At 45.3% G+C, this 15355-nt stretch overlaps 1 protein-coding gene and 2 pseudogenes across 2 annotated transcripts; 1 reads left to right on the top strand and 2 right to left on the bottom strand.

The window, feature by feature from the left end:
• Positions 1-4863: 4863 nt before the first annotated feature.
• LOC114685014 lies at positions 4864-5615 on the top strand (annotated as a pseudogene).
• Positions 5616-6052: 437 nt separating this feature from the next.
• Positions 6053-8645, bottom strand: LOC119086562. 2 transcript variants are annotated; one of them, XM_037198555.1, is made up of 5 exons: positions 8341-8645; positions 7970-8151; positions 7341-7388; positions 6710-6894; positions 6053-6471 (listed from the first exon to the last, which is right to left on the bottom strand). In XM_037198555.1, exons 1-5 carry the CDS (start codon positions 8473-8475, stop codon positions 6140-6142), a joined length of 882 nt encoding a protein of 293 aa, XP_037054450.1. In that variant the 5' UTR covers positions 8476-8645; the 3' UTR covers positions 6053-6139. The 2 variants fall into 2 exon arrangements, with proteins under 2 accessions (XP_037054450.1, XP_037054451.1); XM_037198556.1 differs by having other exon boundaries at positions 8350-8643.
• A 5122-nt stretch (positions 8646-13767) lies between these two features.
• Positions 13768-14519, bottom strand: LOC114685013 (annotated as a pseudogene).
• Between the last annotated feature and the right edge of the window lie 836 nt (positions 14520-15355).

The following is a 15355-nucleotide window of genomic DNA, read 5'->3' as shown; positions in this document are numbered from 1 at the left end:
AGTGGATGGGGTCCCCACCTCCTGATTTCTACAACAGCCACAGAGTTTGATTTCCAAATAGAATCAGAAAGGATTCAAATTTCAGGTAATTGAAGTAAGTTGTGAAAACTTAGGAGAAAAGAATCCAGATATGATGGCTCTTAAGGCCAGCACTCAGGAGGTAGAGATGGGCAGATCTCTGAGTTGAGGCCATCCTGGTCTGCAGAGAAACCCTATCTCAAAAGCAAACAAACAAACAAAAGTTAGGAGAAGGCTGAGAGATGGCTCAGCAGTTCAGAGCACTGCCTGCCCTCCCAGAGGACCTAAATTCCACTCCCAGCACCTACATGATGACTCATAACTAACTATAACTGCAGTCCTGGGGATCCAGAGCCTTCTGTCCCCTATGAGCACCAATCATGCATGTGGTGCACAGACTTTCCTGTAGGTAAAACACCCATACACAAAATAATAGTATCAGGAGAGGACCCTCACTGTTTCCGTGTTTAAGTGAGTTCTGTGTGTGGCTCTGGTGGGAACACTCACTGATATTTCACTGTCTTCATAGCTTTTATTGGTTTACCTCTCTCCTGAGATGAAAGGGGCTCTTGGTTCTGTAAGGCCTGTTGAGTATCCTCTGAGAGAGTATCTATGGTGCCAGGAACCAGAGTCTCAACCAAAGCTGCATTGGGTCTGGATGTTTTCCTTTGTGAACTTTGCTTTGGAATGGCAGGTTCTTAATGCTGCTTTACTAGAGCGCCTGAGGAATTTTGATCTGCTTTCAATTCAGCTCTGTACATATTCCATTTACACTTCTCTTGCTGTGATTGAAAACAGAAAAAGAAAAATCTTAAAACCTCTGACTAAAAGCATCTTAAGAGAGGAAAGCATTTATTCATCTTAAAATTGAAGGTTACAGTCCAACACTGAAGGAAGTCAAGGCAGGATCTAAAGGTGGATCTGCTTGCTGGTACACACAGCATTACCTCCATCAAAGGATCACATTTCACAAGCAAAAATTAGAGCTCATAGAGAAAGCTGCTTATTATCTGCCTTGCCAGCTGGCTTATACCCAGCTAGCTTTCTTATACAGCTGATTTCCATGTGCCTAGGGATGGTACCTCCTACATCCTGGCTGAGCCCTCCTATATCAACTAACAATCAAAGAGTCCCTCACAGACATATCCACAGGCCCATCTGATCTAGGCCAATCCCACATTGGAGGGTCTCTCCTCAGATGACTCTAGCTGTGACAAGTTGACACTTTATGCTACCCGGGTCAATACACTGTATTGTGTTGTGAGACACCATTTTAGAGAACTGTTTGCTGTCAGCAATGGTGTTTCTTTCCCTATAAACTGTGGGAACTGTCATTGATCTCTTAAACAGGGCCTGTAAATGTCCAGAAAAGGGATCAGAAACAGTTGAAAAATTTTCTGAGCTTCCAATCCTCCATTTCCTGGGTCCCCAAGTTTAATACTATTTGCAGGTCACCAACCACATCAGGGTCACCTCCCCCACCAGGTGCTTACACTTCTATAACCTTGGGTGGGGTGAAGGGAATAAGTCTTGTTCTGGCTTTAAGTTGCACTGTGTCAATTTTACCTAAGAGGTCTCACAAGACAGAGAAGTAAAACCTCACATACATCTCAGCAACCCACATGATGTTTTGATTATCACTGCCAATTGATCTTTGGAGCCTGGTCTTGGGTCCCACCATCTCTTCATTAACCCTTTCTTGCACATGATCTTTAGTTATCATTGGCTGTGTGGAGCCCATGGCCTCTGTCTAGTCTTTTAACCCGAGTGTCCACGGCCTTATGCAGGGGCAAGTCATCTAATGATAGAAGCAGCTCTCATGATGGAGAACATTCCACCAGAAGAATAAATGTTTTTTCTAGGTATGGTGGTGCACACCTGTAATCCTACTCTTTAAAGCAGTGATTCTCCTTCCTGATGCTGTGACCCTTTAGTTCAGTGCTCATGCTGTGGTAAACCTGGCCATAGTAGTATTTAAATTGGTACTTCATAACTCTAATTTTGTTGTTATGGATCTTAGTGTAAATATATGTGTTTTCTGATGGTCTTAAGTGACCCTTGTGAAAGGACCATTCAACCCACAAAGGGTGGTGACCCACAGGTTAAGAATCAGTGATTTAGAGACTGGAGGATCGGATCTGGAGATAAAGACCAGCATAGACTTCAAGGTGAACTCCAAGTGAGCCGGAACTACACAGTGAGACCCTGTGTGAGCACTGCACCCCGGGACCATTCTCTCTCAGTTTCTGGACTCTTGCCTCAGCTCCATTGATCCTTCTGGCTGTCGTCCTGACAGTTGATCCCACTTAGCTGGTAATAGCTGCTTGAGGTGGGATTGAAGCTGGCTGTGATCTAGTTGTTTTGTTTTCTGTATGTATGTATGTGTGTGTGTTTGTGTGTGTGTGTGTGTGTGTGTTTGTGTGTGTGTGTGTGTGTGTTTGTGTGTGTGTGTGTGTGTGTGGTATGTTTGTACCAGTACACGTGTTTTGGTGTTTGTGTGCACACACATGTGTAAGTATGTAGATGTGTGCCCTAAGTGTGTGTATGTGTCCATTCACATGTGTGGAGTGAGCATGTGTAGCCTTGTGTATATGTGGTGTATGCATATGTATGTGTGTATATATGTCTTTGTGTTCATGTGGTGTCCATGTGGGTGGAAGCAGGAGTTTGACACCACGTGTCGTCCTTAATCCATCTAATCCTAGTTTTCACTGAACCAATTTTCTCACTGAATGCAGTGCTCACCAATTGACAAGACCAGCTGACCAGTGAGCTCTGGGGACTTGCTATCACCCAGGGTACCTTAGTTTTCCTTTCTCTTGCTGTCATAGAACACTGACCAAAAACAACTTTGGAAAAGCAGGCATTTATTTCTTTACAGGTTACAGTCCATCATGAAGGGAAGTCTGGACAGAAATGCAGACAGAGACCTGGAGGCAGGAACTGAAGCAGAGGCCATGAAGGAACACTGCTGACTGCCTTGCTCCCCATGGCTTGCCCAACTTGCTGTCTTATAGCACCCCAAAACACCAGTGCAGGGGTGGCACTGCCCACAGTGAGCTGAACCTTCCCACATAGAGCATTCGTTATTCAAGAAAATGCTCCACAGACTTAACTGTAGGCCAATCTGATAGAGGCATTTTCTCAACTAATGTTTCCTCTAACAATTGACCCTACCTGTATCAAGTTGAAAACAACAACAGCCACAACAAAAGTAAACACAGCACATTGGGCATCATCTGCACATGACCATAGCATTTTTTATGTAAATCCTGGAGATCCAAACTCGGGTCCCTGTGCTTTCTCAGCAGGCAGCATACTGACAGCCATCTCCCTATCCCGATCTGGATTGTGCTGTGGGTACTTTGAAACCACCTAGGGACATTGACATACGCATTCCCACTGTTGTCCACCACAGTAATCATGTGGAGTGTGCAGAAGGATTCCCATGTCACCAACTTAAAAAGTTATGGTCCTTTAACTCATGAACTGCCATTTCTGCATCTCTTGACTTTCTTGGTTTTTAAGCTACACGTTTAATTTCTTACCCATTATTTACATTTCTTTGAATTTTTCTAGAGGGAACGTTAGGTATACTGTGGAGAGCAGGGGACAAGGCAGTAACAGACTCGATGGCTGTTTGAATGGCTGCATCTACTTACTTTCCTGTGATGTGCTTTTGAGTCGATGCTCTTATCTGGTGTCCTCCCTGGGCATGGCTAGTGTCCAGTAAATGGTGAGTTCATTTCTTGTGATGTGTGCTGGTGTGTCCTTTGTGATTTTCTTAAACTACCTTACTAGCTCTGATAATGTTCTGTGGATTCTTCAAGGCTTTTTGCACATATTGCTAATGTACTAGTTCCCTTTCTCCATGTATAGAGATGACAGCTAGACCACTGCCTCCATCACTTATGGCTACTGTCCCCTCTCTGTTCTCTGTGCTGTACAGGCCTCTACAGTTCAACAGGAAAGCCTGTCCCCAGCCTACAGCCTAGATGGGGTTTCTCTCAAACTGTCTAATGCAGCCCTGGATCTCTAGTCCCCAGAGCCATTGGACACCCTAATTCTGGTGACTCGATGACATAAGCAGCTAGCTTTTTTGGGTGGGGGAAGGGGTTCTTGGAGTTAGGGTTTCTCTGTGTAGTCTAACATGACCTGAATCTCGGTCTGTAGAACAGACTGGCATCAAATTCACAGGATCCACCTGCCTCTGTCTTGTGACTGCTGGGATTAAAGTTGTGAGCCACCATCACTGGACTAACAACTCACTTCTTGATGAGACATGAACTAGCCTGATGTATATAACCTTTCCAAAGCCAAATGCATGGTAGACAGTGATGTGGTGGTGGTGGTGTGTGGGTGGGTCCTCCCTTATCATACCTGAAATGAGGTACCCTACACCCTAAAAGGCCACTGACACCCTTCAGTGTCCACTAAATGGTAGGTGGCATCTCACATGCCCTGGACGAGGACAACAGTGAGCCATTTTTAACGATGACCTCTATTTTTGTCATTTGGGTTTTTTTTTTTTACTGGACATACTGAACATAAGCTGGCATGCAATCCATTCCCCACAGACAAGTGTGAAAAATTTCCATGGACTCAACTCTGTCATGTGTTGATCACCCCCAGCATTCTTGGAAAACCTGGCACTTCTTTATGATAACCATCTGTTTAAACATGTTCATTGGGGTGTGACAAGTGTCACAACATACACTGAGTGTGTATACACAGCTCTGGGCTTAGGGTTGGTGAGAATAGGGAGCACCATTACAGTTAAGTTGACATCATCTTTCTCTGCATGGCCCATTTCGTGGGACCTCCTAGGTGGTTAGCTGTGTCAAGATGAAGCTGAGTGTCTCCTTTCCTGCCCCCGGCTGTGAGAAACTCATTGAAGTGAATGCTGAATACAAGCTTCGTGTGTTCTATGAGAGAAGCCCATGAACACAGAAGCAGCTGCTGATGCTCTGGGTGAATAATGGAAGGGATATGTGGTCCAAATCGGTGGCAGGAATGACAAGGTTTTCCCATGAAGCAAGGCATTTTGACCCATGGCAGAGTGCACCTGCTGTTGAGTAAGGGACGTTCTTGTTATAGACTAAGGAGAACAGGAGAGAGGAAGAAGAAGTCTGGTTGAGGATGCATCATGGAAGCCAATGTCAGTGTTCTCAACTTGGTTATTGGGAAAACAAAAAAGGAGAGGAGGATATTTCTGGATGGACAGCTACTACTGTTCCTTGTTGGTTGAAACCTAAAAGAGCTAGCAGAATCTGAAAGCTTTTTAATCTCTTTAAGGAAGATGATGTCTGCCAATAATACATGGTCAGAAAGTCATTAAACAAAGAAGGTAAGAAGTCCAGGACCAAAGCACCCAAGGTTCAGCATCCTGTCACTCCTCATGTCCTGCAACACAAACGCCGGTGGATTGCTCTAGAGAAACAACGGACAAAGGAAGACAAGGAGGAGGCTGCAGAATGTGCTGAACTTTTGGCAAGAGAATGAAGGACGCCCAAGTAAAGCACCAGGACCAGATCACCAAGAGACATAGACTATCCTCTCTGAGAGCTTCTACTTCTAAGTCTGAAATTAGTCTTTAAGGGTAACAAATACATGATCATGCCTTAAAAAAAGTTAAACAAAATTCAGAGAGATACTAAAAATGAAAACAACAATAAAAAAGAATTAGACAAAATTTAAGGAGATATTAACAAAGAAAAGAATAATAAAAAGAATTAAACAAAATGAAAGGCAATATTAACAATGAACACAACAATAAATAAGAATTAAACATAATTAAAGGCAATAATAACATTGAAAACAATGAAAAAGTATTAAAGAATATTAAAGGAAATATTAACAATAAAACCATTAATAAAAAAGAAATAAACAAAATTAAAGGCGATATTAACAAGGAAAAGAATTAAGCATACTTAATGTTTATTAATAAATTTTAATATTAAAAACAATGAAAATAATACAATAATAAAAGAAATATAATTAAACGTGATATTAACTTTGAAAACAACAATAAGAATTAAACAAAATTAAAGATGATACTTTCTCTAAAGATGGGAAGGACAGCTGGTTCTGGGTGGAACTCAGCAGGTAATAAACAATCTCACTATATGTCAACATCAGGCAGAGGGAAAAAGGGCTCTGCAACACCCAACTGCACAACAGAAACTAGAAAGAGCTGCCCAGCATCTGGAACATCTGCAGCCACTTCTAGAGGTGGCTGTGCATCAGTGGGCAGAGGCTGATCTGAAGTTTGAAGTGGCACTGGTCCAGCTTCTGGCACAGTTGGTTCCCCAAGTGCCAGGTCTGTGTCATCTTGGGTTTTCAGAAATTCCTGGGGCCCTGCCACAGAAGTTGGTCCCAGATGCAGAGTCTCCACCATCCCTGATGAATCCTGCATGGGTGCCTCTGGATTTATTTCCCTGAGGAGTCCATCATCTAAGGCAGAAAGAGATGGGCCATTAGTGGAAGTGCCCTAGAAGTTTCCATGATGGGGTGAGCTTCCCAGAGATGGCCTTGATGGTCACACAAGGTGTCAGAAAATCCCCAGTCCCCTCTCCCCACAACAGGACATCTCACCTGGCAGGTGTCCAGCTCTGGTTCCAGGCCGGGATATCTGGACAATTTCCTGGTACAACCCATCGCCAAAATTACCTCAGCCTTCCCAGGCACCTACCCCAGGCCTCCTCGCCCGTTTTACACTCCTGCTCCTCCAGCTCCTCTCCTTGAAGAGTGAGGTCCTTTGCAGGCTCATCGGGCCATAGATATTTCACGAGCCTCTTGGCCACGGCAAGGTCTGGAGACCGACTGAAGTCCCGGGGGTGTTTCATTCTCCATATCGACAGGAAGGATAATAAGGCACTGCAGGGAGGAGCAGGTTGGAGGGAAGTAGAGTCAGAAGCCTGGCCTCACTTCACCAGCACAGCAGTGTCCCTTAGATGAGGACAGGGCTGCCCAGCCCATGTGCTGCTGGGCATGGTGGTCAGGACTATAGAGCTGTATGGAGAGGGCTCGAGACACTTTCTGTGCCTTGGAGGACAGACTGGGCAGACTGGGCTGGGCTGTAGTGGGGATGGTTTCCCCTAGGGCCCTTCAGGTTCCGTCCATCCCTGTGCTCCTCAGGACCAAGGAGACCAATGGAGATTTCTGTTTTTCTCCACCTGCATGTGAAGTCTCTGGTACCATCCCTCTAGTGGGAATCCCAAGAGCGGGGTGACTGGTAACAGCTCAGTCCTCAACCCTAGCCACCCCAGACATCCCACTGTGTAGAGGGGCTCTTACCTCCCTCGTCACCCAAGCCAACTCACATCTTTTTTTCCTGATCCTCCACGCAGTCTGGCTGCAAAGGTCCATACCTGTGGCATTCCATGAGGGTGTCACCACTAAGGCCATGTGTCCCCAACCCACCAAGAGATCCTGAGAGAGCTACTTGAATCAGGTAGAGAAATAGAAGCCAGGAAGGGGATGAGGATCCTCAGGGCTCCTTGCAATGTTCTGACTTCCATGGTTAGGGCCTGGGAATGAGCCCCTGGTCACAGCTCTTCAAGGATCTTCCCACACTGGGTAACCTAAGCTTCTCCTTCTTAGGTTTTTTGGTTGTTAGAGGACTTCTTGGGTGGCCCCAGGGACTCTTATCTGCTTCTGTTAATCCCATCAAACCTAGATAGTATCTAGAACCTTTTATACAAATGGGGGAAAGGCTCTGCTCAAGGGATAAGAATGGATAGTGTTTGACACTTCTTGAGAAAAGTGAATGACAATCTCGTGTTGACTCCCCTATCTCTGGCCATGTCATCTGGAAGGTCCAGGCCCAGGACCAATGATGCCAGGGTACAATAATACTTGTTCTGTGAGAGCATACAGTCCCAGGGAAGGGTGGAGATGTTCTAAAACCAAACAGGGGGCTTGAGAGCCTGACTTGTGTGTAGTCACTCACGTGTCCATAATTAAGTCCAGCATCTCCCAGGTGGTCACAAACTTAGGGTAGACAGCCAATACTGTACATATAAATAGGTAATTCCCATCCTTAAAGGCTTTTGGTATATGATTGATAAGGTCTTTCATATAGGTTGGGCTCTGAGGATCAAATATGGGGTTGTCTTCCTGATTCCTGTTATCCTGAGGAAAGACCAAGGAAGGAAGGAGGGTTTAAATGTGAAATCTCAGAGACAATAACAACCCATTACCACACACTGAAGTGAAAAGCGAGCATAAAAGATGTTCCTCAGTGTTCTCACAGGAACAAAGACCCAGTCAGGAACTGCAGTGGATCAGGGGGACCAAAAAGTCTCCTGGCTACAGGCTGACCTGTGTTACCTCATTTTCCCTATGGGAAAATGGACAGAGGTGTCCATAAATACTTCGCAGCACACGTCGGAACCGGCCAGGAGGCTTTGGTTTTCGGCGGCCTGAGCCACCACAACTCCTGAAGCAAGAGAACATCTTTACTGTTCTAGTGCCTCCAGAGAAGTGAGTCAGTTGAGGCTGCTGTGGGTGGCTGGTTACCTGGTAACCAGGAGCCTGAGTTCCATCTGTGATAATACTAAGGAAGTGAGGTCACTTCTTGGCGGCCCTCCAGCCAGCACCTCCTCCACATAGGCTTTCTCCTCCACAAGGCTGCCAACTTCTCTCCTGCCTTTCTATGTGTACAATGGGACACAGTGGTGTCCATATGCTTATGCCACACACTGACCTGGGAAGCCTGGCTCTACCAGACCCTCAACTTCCAGAAGGCAGAAGAGGTTTCCCAACCATTACCTCTATACCACATGCATTCCAGGAAAAAAGTAATTTTCTCTTAGGGTCTTCCCACTGTCCCAACCTGCTCCCTGTAGATCATTCTAGCCATTGATTTCCTAGTGTGTCATCTTTTGTATATGATCACAGATTCCCTACACCTGGGAAACCCCATACCACTGTCACCAGAGGTGAAGGCACAAAAAGGCACATGTGCCCATGTCCTCACACCCACACTCACAAGGGCACACAGAGGACCCACTCACAAGTGCCTAGGAACTTGTCAGTACAGAAAGGGCCATGCTTAGATGGCCTTAGGGATATTTAGGTTGAGGTTAGTGTTAGGGTAACAGACAGCAGCAAACTGTAAGTGTTCATGTTTAATCGTGCCTTTCACTTAAAGAACCAGGCTGGACTCCTGTTCTTTTCTATGCGTGCCAGTGTTTATTCCCTTTGGTCTTCCACAGGCAACAGTGTGCCTCTTCTGCATCCCCAGGCATTGCAACATTGCCCAGGAGCTGGTGGGCATCCCGTCTGCATCCTGGAAAAAAGCTCTACTACCCACCCCAGACTGGCCTCTATAATTGTACATCTATGTAGCCAAAATAAGTGTGGCCATCAACTGAGCTTGCTAATATTCTTGGTACAATAGTTTAATTAATAGGACAGACATGAATGACACACCACCAAGTTGTATAAAACCCAGCCGGAAACGTTTACTGGTTCACACTGGATGCTGATTATGGTTTCTACAAGGGACCCCTCTGTGACCACAAAGAGAAATAATGGGCTGCAGAAATTGCTCAGTGGTTAAGAGCACTGGCTGCTCTTGTAGATAACCGAGTTCAGTACCCAGCACTAACATGTCAGCTCACAACCATTCATAACCCCAGTTCCAGGGGATTCAATACCCTCTTCTGGCTTCCACGGGCACTGCACATATGTACAGCATAGAACACACGCATATGCAAATGTAAAATAGTAAGATAATTTTTAAAGGAAATAAAACTTTTTAATTATGTAAATGTTCATTGTGTGTGCTTATATCTAACATGAGGATATGGTCATAGAAAGCTATTTATATCAATATAAATTTTTGTATTTCTATAAAATCTAGGGACTTATTCTTTCCCTTTTTCTTCCTTGTGGATTGGCATTAAATTTTTAAGATTCTCATTTTTCCTTCAACAAGCCTGAAACTTATATATGAATGAATTTTAAACTAGTCATCCAAGAATGAAGATACATAAACTTTTACCAAAGTCTTAATGTTAGTGTGTACTTTCCCCTTGGGGTAAAGAATGTGGTGAGAGGTGTTGACAGCCTGCAAACCAGAACCAAGACTGCAATGCCTGGGGATGCAGAAGAGGCACACTGTTGCCTGTGGAAGACCAAAGGGAATAAACACTGGCACGCATAGAAAAGGACAGGAGTCCAGCCTGGTTCTTTAAGTGAAAGGCACGATTAAACATGAACGCATACAGATTGCTGCTGTCTGTTACCCTAACACTAACCTCAACCTAAATATCCCTAAGGCCATCTAAGCATGGCCCTTTCTGTACTGACAAGTTCCTAGGCACTTGTGAGTGGGTCCTCTGTGTGCCCTTGTGAGTGTGGGTGTGAGGACATGGGCACATGTGCCTTTTTGTGCCTTCACCTCTGGTGACAGTGGTATGGGGTTTCCCAGGTGTAGGGAATCTGTGATCATATACAAAAGATGACACACTAGGAAATCAATGGCTAGAATGATCTACAGGGAGCAGGTTGGGACAGTGGGAAGACCCTAAGAGAAAATTACTTTTTTCCTGGAATGCATGTGGTATAGAGGTAATGGTTGGGAAACCTCTTCTGCCTTCTGGAAGTTGAGGGTCTGGTAGAGCCAGGCTTCCCAGGTCAGTGTGTGGCATAAGCATATGGACACCACTGTGTCCCATTGTACACATAGAAAGGCAGGAGAGAAGTTGGCAGCCTTGTGGAGGAGAAAGCCTATGTGGAGGAGGTGCTGGCTGGAGGGCCGCCAAGAAGTGACCTCACTTCTTAGTATTATCACAGATGGAACTCAGGCTCCTGGTTACCAGGTAACCAGCCACCCACAGCAGCCTCAACTGACTCACTTCTCTGGAGGCACTAGAACAGTAAAGATGTTCTCTTGCTTCAGGAGTTGTGGTGGCTCAGGCCGCCGAAAACCAAAGCCTCCTGGCCGGTTCCGACGTGTGCTGCGAAGTATTTATGGACACCTCTGTCCATTTTCCCATAGGGAAAATGAGGTAACACAGGTCAGCCTGTAGCCAGGAGACTTTTTGGTCCCCTGATCCACTGCAGTTCCTGACTGGGTCTTTGTTCCTGTGAGAACACTGAGGAACATCTTTTATGCTCGCTTTTCACTTCAGTGTGTGGTAATGGGTTGTTATTGTCTCTGAGATTTCACATTTAAACCCTCCTTCCTTCCTTGGTCTTTCCTCAGGATAACAGGAATCAGGAAGACAACCCATATTTGATCCTCAGAGCCCAACCTATATGAAAGACCTTATCAATCATATACCAAAGCCTTTAAGGATGGGAATTACCTATTTATATGTACAGTATTGGCTGTCTACCTAAGTTTGTGACCACCTGGGAGATGCTGGACTTAATTATGGACACGTGAGTGACTACACACAAGTCAGGCTCTCAAGCCCCTGTTTGGTTTAGAACATCTCCACCCTTCCCTGGGACTGTATGCTCTCACAGAACAAGTATTATTGTACCCTGGCATCATTGGTCCTGGGCCTGGACCTTCCAGATGACATGGCCAGAGATAGGGGAGTCAACACGAGATTGTCATTCACTTTTCTCAAGAAGTGTCAAACACTATCCATTCTTATCCCTTGAGCAGAGCCTTTCCCCATTTGTATAAAAGGTTCTAGATACTATCTAGGTTTGATGGGATTAACAGAAGCAGATAAGGGTCCCTGGGGCCACCCAAGAAGTCCTCTAACAACCAAAAAACCTAAGAAGGAGAAGCTTAGGTTACCCAGTGTGGAAGATCCTTGAAGAGCTGTGACCAGAGGCTCATTCCCAGGCCCTAACCATGGAAGTCAGAACATTGCAAGGAGCCCTGAGGATCCTCATCCCCTTCCTGGCTTCTATTTCTCTACCTGATTCAAGTAGCTCTCTCAGGATCTCTTGGTGGGTTGGGGACACATGGTCTTAGTGGTAACACCCTCATGGAATGCCACAGGTATGGACCTTTGCAGCCAGACTGGTGGAGGATCAGGAAAAAAAGATGTGAGTTGGCTTGGGTGACGAGGGAGGTAAGAGCCCCTCTACACAGTGGGTGTCTGGGGTGGCTAGGGTTGAGGACTGAGCTGTTACCAGTTACCCCGCTCTTGGGATTCCCACTAGAGGGATGGTACCAGAGACTTCACATGCAGGTGGAGAAAAACAGAAATCTCCATTGGTCTCCTTGGTCCTGAGGAGCACAGGGATGGACGGAACCTGAAGGGCCCTAGGGGAAACCATCCCCACTACAGCCCAGCCCAGTCTGCCCAGTCTGTCCTCCAAGGCACAGAAAGTGTCTCGAGCCCTCTCCATACAGCTCTATAGTCCTGACCACCATGCCCAGCAGCACATGGGCTGGGCAGCCCTGTCCTCATCTAAGGGACACTGCTGTGCTGGTGAAGTGAGGCCAGGCTTCTGACTCTACTTCCCTCCAACCTGCTCCTCCCTGCAGTGCCTTATTATCCTTCCTGTCGATATGGAGAATGAAACACCCCGGGACTTCAGTCGGTCTCCAGACCTTGCCGTGGCCAAGAGGCTCGTGAAATATCTATGGCCCGATGAGCCTGCAAAGGACCTCACTCTTCAAGGAGAGGAGCTGGAGGAGCAGGAGTGTAAAACGGGCGAGGAGGCCTGGGGTAGGTGCCTGGGAAGGCTGAGGTAATTTTGGCGATGGGTTGTACCAGGAAATTGTCCAGATATCCCGGCCTGGAACCAGAGCTGGACACCTGCCAGGTGAGATGTCCTGTTGTGGGGAGAGGGGACTGGGGATTTTCTGACACCTTGTGTGACCATCAAGGCCATCTCTGGGAAGCTCACCCCATCATGGAAACTTCTAGGGCACTTCCACTAATGGCCCATCTCTTTCTGCCTTAGATGATGGACTCCTCAGGGAAATAAATCCAGAGGCACCCATGCAGGATGCATCAGGGATGGTGGAGACTCTGCATCTGGGACCAACTTCTGTGGCAGGGCCCAGGAATTTCTGAAAACCCAAGACGACACAGACCTGGCACTTGGGGAACCAACCGTGCCAGAAGCTGGACCAGTGCCACTTCAAACTTCAGATCAGCCTCTGCCCACTGATGCACAGCCACCTCTAGAACTGGCTGCAGATGTTCCAGATGCTGGGCAGCTCTTTCTAGTTTCTGTTGTGCAGTTGGGTGTGCCAGAGCCCTTTTTCCCTCTGCCTGATGTTGACATATAGTGAGATTGTTTATTACCTGCTGAGTTCTACCCACAACCAGCTGTCCTTCCCATCTTTAGAGAAAGTATCATCTTTAATTTTGTTTAATTCTTATTGTTGTTTTCAAAGTTAATATCACGTTTAATTATATTTCTTTTATTATTGTATTATTTTCATTGTTTTTAATATTAAAATTTATTAATAAACATTAAGTATGCTTAATTCTTTTCCTTGTTTTCATTGTTAATATCGCCTTTAATTTTGTTTATTTCTTTTTTATTAATGGTTTTATTGTTAATATTTCCTTTAATATTCTTTAATACTTTTTCATTGTTTTCAATGTTATTATTGCCTTTAATTATGTTTAATTCTTATTTATTGTTGTGTTCATTGTTAATATTGCCTTTCATTTTGTTTAATTCTTTTTATTATTCTTTTCTTTGTTAATATCTCCTTAAATTTTGTCTAATTCTTTTTTATTGTTGTTTTCATTTTTAGTATCTCTCTGAATTTTGTTTAACTTTTTTTAAGGCATGATCATGTATTTGTTACCCTTAAAGACTAATTTCAGACTTAGAAGTAGAAGCTCTCAGAGAGGATAGTCTATGTCTCTTGGTGATCTGGTCCTGGTGCTTTACTTGGGCGTCCTTCATTCTCTTGCCAAAAGTTCAGCACATTCTGCAGCCTCCTCCTTGTCTTCCTTTGTCCGTTGTTTCTCTAGAGCAATCCACCGGCGTTTGTGTTGCAGGACATGAGGAGTGACAGGATGCTGAACCTTGGGTGCTTTGGTCCTGGACTTCTTACCTTCTTTGTTTAATGACTTTCTGACCATGTATTATTGGCGGACATCATCTTCCTTAAAGAGATTAAAAAGCTTTCAGATTCTGCTAGCTCTTTTAGGTTTCAACCAACAAGGAACAGTAGTAGCTGTCCATCCAGAAATATCCTCCTCTCCTTTTTTGTTTTCCCAATAACCAAGTTGAGAACACTGACATTGGCTTCCATGATGCATCCTCAACCAGACTTCTTCTTCCTCTCTCCTGTTCTCCTTAGTCTATAACAAGAACGTCCCTTACTCAACAGCAGGTGCACTCTGCCATGGGTCAAAATGCCTTGCTTCATGGGAAAACCTTGTCATTCCTGCCACCGATTTGGACCACATATCCCTTCCATTATTCACCCAGAGCATCAGCAGCTGCTTCTGTGTTCATGGGCTTCTCTCATAGAACACACGTAGCTTGTATTCAGCATTCACTTCAATGAGTTTCTCACAGCCGGGGGCAGGAAAGGAGACACTCAGCTTCATCTTGACACAGCTAACCACCTAGGAGGTCCCACGAAATGGGCCATGCAGAGAAAGATGATGTCAACTTAACTGTAATGGTGCTCCCTATTCTCACCAACCCTAAGCCAGAGCTGTGTATACACACTCAGTGTATGTTGTGACACTTGTCACACCCCAATGAACATGTTTAAACAGATGGTTATCATAAAGAAGTGCCAGGTTTTCCAAGAATGCTGGGGGTGATCAACACATGACAGAGTTGAGTCCATGGAAATTTTTCACACTTGTCTGTGGGGAATGGATTGCATGCCAGCTTATGTTCAGTATGTCCAGTAAAAAAAAAAAAACCCCAAATGACAAAAATAGAGGTCATCGTTAAAAATGGCTCACTGTTGTCCTCGTCCAGGGCATGTGAGATGCCACCTACCATTTAGTGGACACTGAAGGGTGTCAGTGGCCTTTTAGGGTGTAGGGTACCTCATTTCAGGTATGATAAGGGAGGACCCACCCACACACCACCACCACCACATCACTGTCTACCATGCATTTGGCTTTGGAAAGGTTATATACATCAGGCTAGTTCATGTCTCATCAAGAAGTGAGTTGTTAGTCCAGTGATGGTGGCTCACAACTTTAATCCCAGCAGTCACGAGACAGAGGCAGGTGGATCCTGTGAATTTGATGCCAGTCTGTTCTACAGACCGAGATTCAGGTCATGTTAGACTACACAGAGAAACCCTAACTCCAAGAACCCCTTCCCCCCAAAAAAAAGCTAGCTGCTTATGTCATCGAGTCACCAGAGTTAGGGTGTCCAATGGCTCTGGGGACTAGAGATCCAGGGCTGCATTAGACAGTTT

The sequence above is a fragment of the Peromyscus leucopus genome, chromosome 23 (assembly GCF_004664715.2).
Source record: "Peromyscus leucopus breed LL Stock chromosome 23, UCI_PerLeu_2.1, whole genome shotgun sequence".
Lineage (NCBI taxonomy): Eukaryota > Metazoa > Chordata > Mammalia > Rodentia > Cricetidae > Peromyscus > Peromyscus leucopus.
This window is presented reverse-complemented; position numbering and strand designations above follow the sequence as displayed.